The sequence below is a fragment of the Arachis ipaensis genome, chromosome B06 (assembly GCF_000816755.2).
Source record: "Arachis ipaensis cultivar K30076 chromosome B06, Araip1.1, whole genome shotgun sequence".
In the NCBI taxonomy this organism is placed as follows: Eukaryota; Viridiplantae; Streptophyta; class Magnoliopsida; order Fabales; family Fabaceae; genus Arachis; species Arachis ipaensis.
Genome location: NC_029790.2, coordinates 4,873,798 through 4,874,830, shown reverse-complemented (window position 1 = coordinate 4,874,830; position 1,033 = coordinate 4,873,798). Strand labels below are relative to the sequence as shown.

The following is a 1,033-nucleotide window of genomic DNA, read 5'->3' as shown; positions in this document are numbered from 1 at the left end:
ATTCAAATTCAAAATTATCAAATTACCAAACCTTCTCAAAAACAGAATAACTGATGAGGCGCGAAACTGGATAGAGAAAACCCAATAGGTATCTGCACATGTCCCATAAGTATTAGTATACAAGTGCCTGCACAGTTCTGTGTTTACAGTTTGATTCATGATGACCTTATATTGACCAAAATCGAGTTTAATTACAAGTGATTAAAGAGAAAAGTGATTTATGTTGGTAAATTTTATCTAAACATTGATTTTGGCAAAATGAATGTAACACAGCTAATAGCATAATTCAAAATTATCAAATTACCAAACCTTCTCAAAAACAGAATAACTGATGAGGCGCGAAACTGGATAGAGAAAACCCAATAGGTATCTGCACATGTCCCATAAGTATTAGTATACAAGTGCCTGCACAGTTCTGTGTTTACAGTTTGATTCATGATGACCTTATATTGACCAAAATCGAGTTTAATTACAAGTGATTAAAGAGAAAAGTGATTTATGTTGGTAAATTTTATCTAAACATTGATTTTGGCAAAATGAATGTAACACACAACATTGATAAAAATAATATTTTAAAAAAATTAAAAAAAAAAACTTTTAAATGTATAATGTATAAACATAATACTAACACAAACTTACAATATTCCCATGACTTTCTTTATGATTGACTGGAACTGATCATCAGTGTACTCTCGAGTGGGAAATGGAGATACTCGTATATGAGTGGGATTAAACTGATTCCATGTAGCATTCAGAGAGAAATCAGTGTAATAGAAGCCTGATAGAGGAAGGGTTATGCGTTCAGTGCTGGAATTTATGCCAGACTGTTGAGCAATGAATATTATAAATGAATCGACCATTTGCTGGAGCTGCAGAACACAAAAGGCTAGATTAATGGAGTATTATTTAACAGTACAGATATCAAATTGAAAGACAGAAAGCAAGAAGATTATAGAGAGTATAAGTTAATATGTGCAATTAAAAAAGACACTCTCAAGTTGTTACAAAAATAAAAAAAAAAGAATTGCAATGG

At 31.3% G+C, this 1,033-nt stretch overlaps 1 protein-coding gene across 1 annotated transcript in view; it reads right to left on the bottom strand.

Annotated features, from left to right (window-relative positions):
• LOC107645492 (ABC transporter A family member 1) overlaps nucleotides 1-1,033 on the bottom strand; it is a gene marked incomplete in the record, with an annotated part of 23,916 nt that overhangs the window by 19,269 nt on the left and 3,614 nt on the right. Inside the window, 2 exon segments of the mRNA XM_016349528.2 lie at nucleotides 310-370; nucleotides 640-869. Of these exon segments, the coding sequence (XP_016205014.1) occupies nucleotides 310-370; nucleotides 640-869 (291 nt within the window).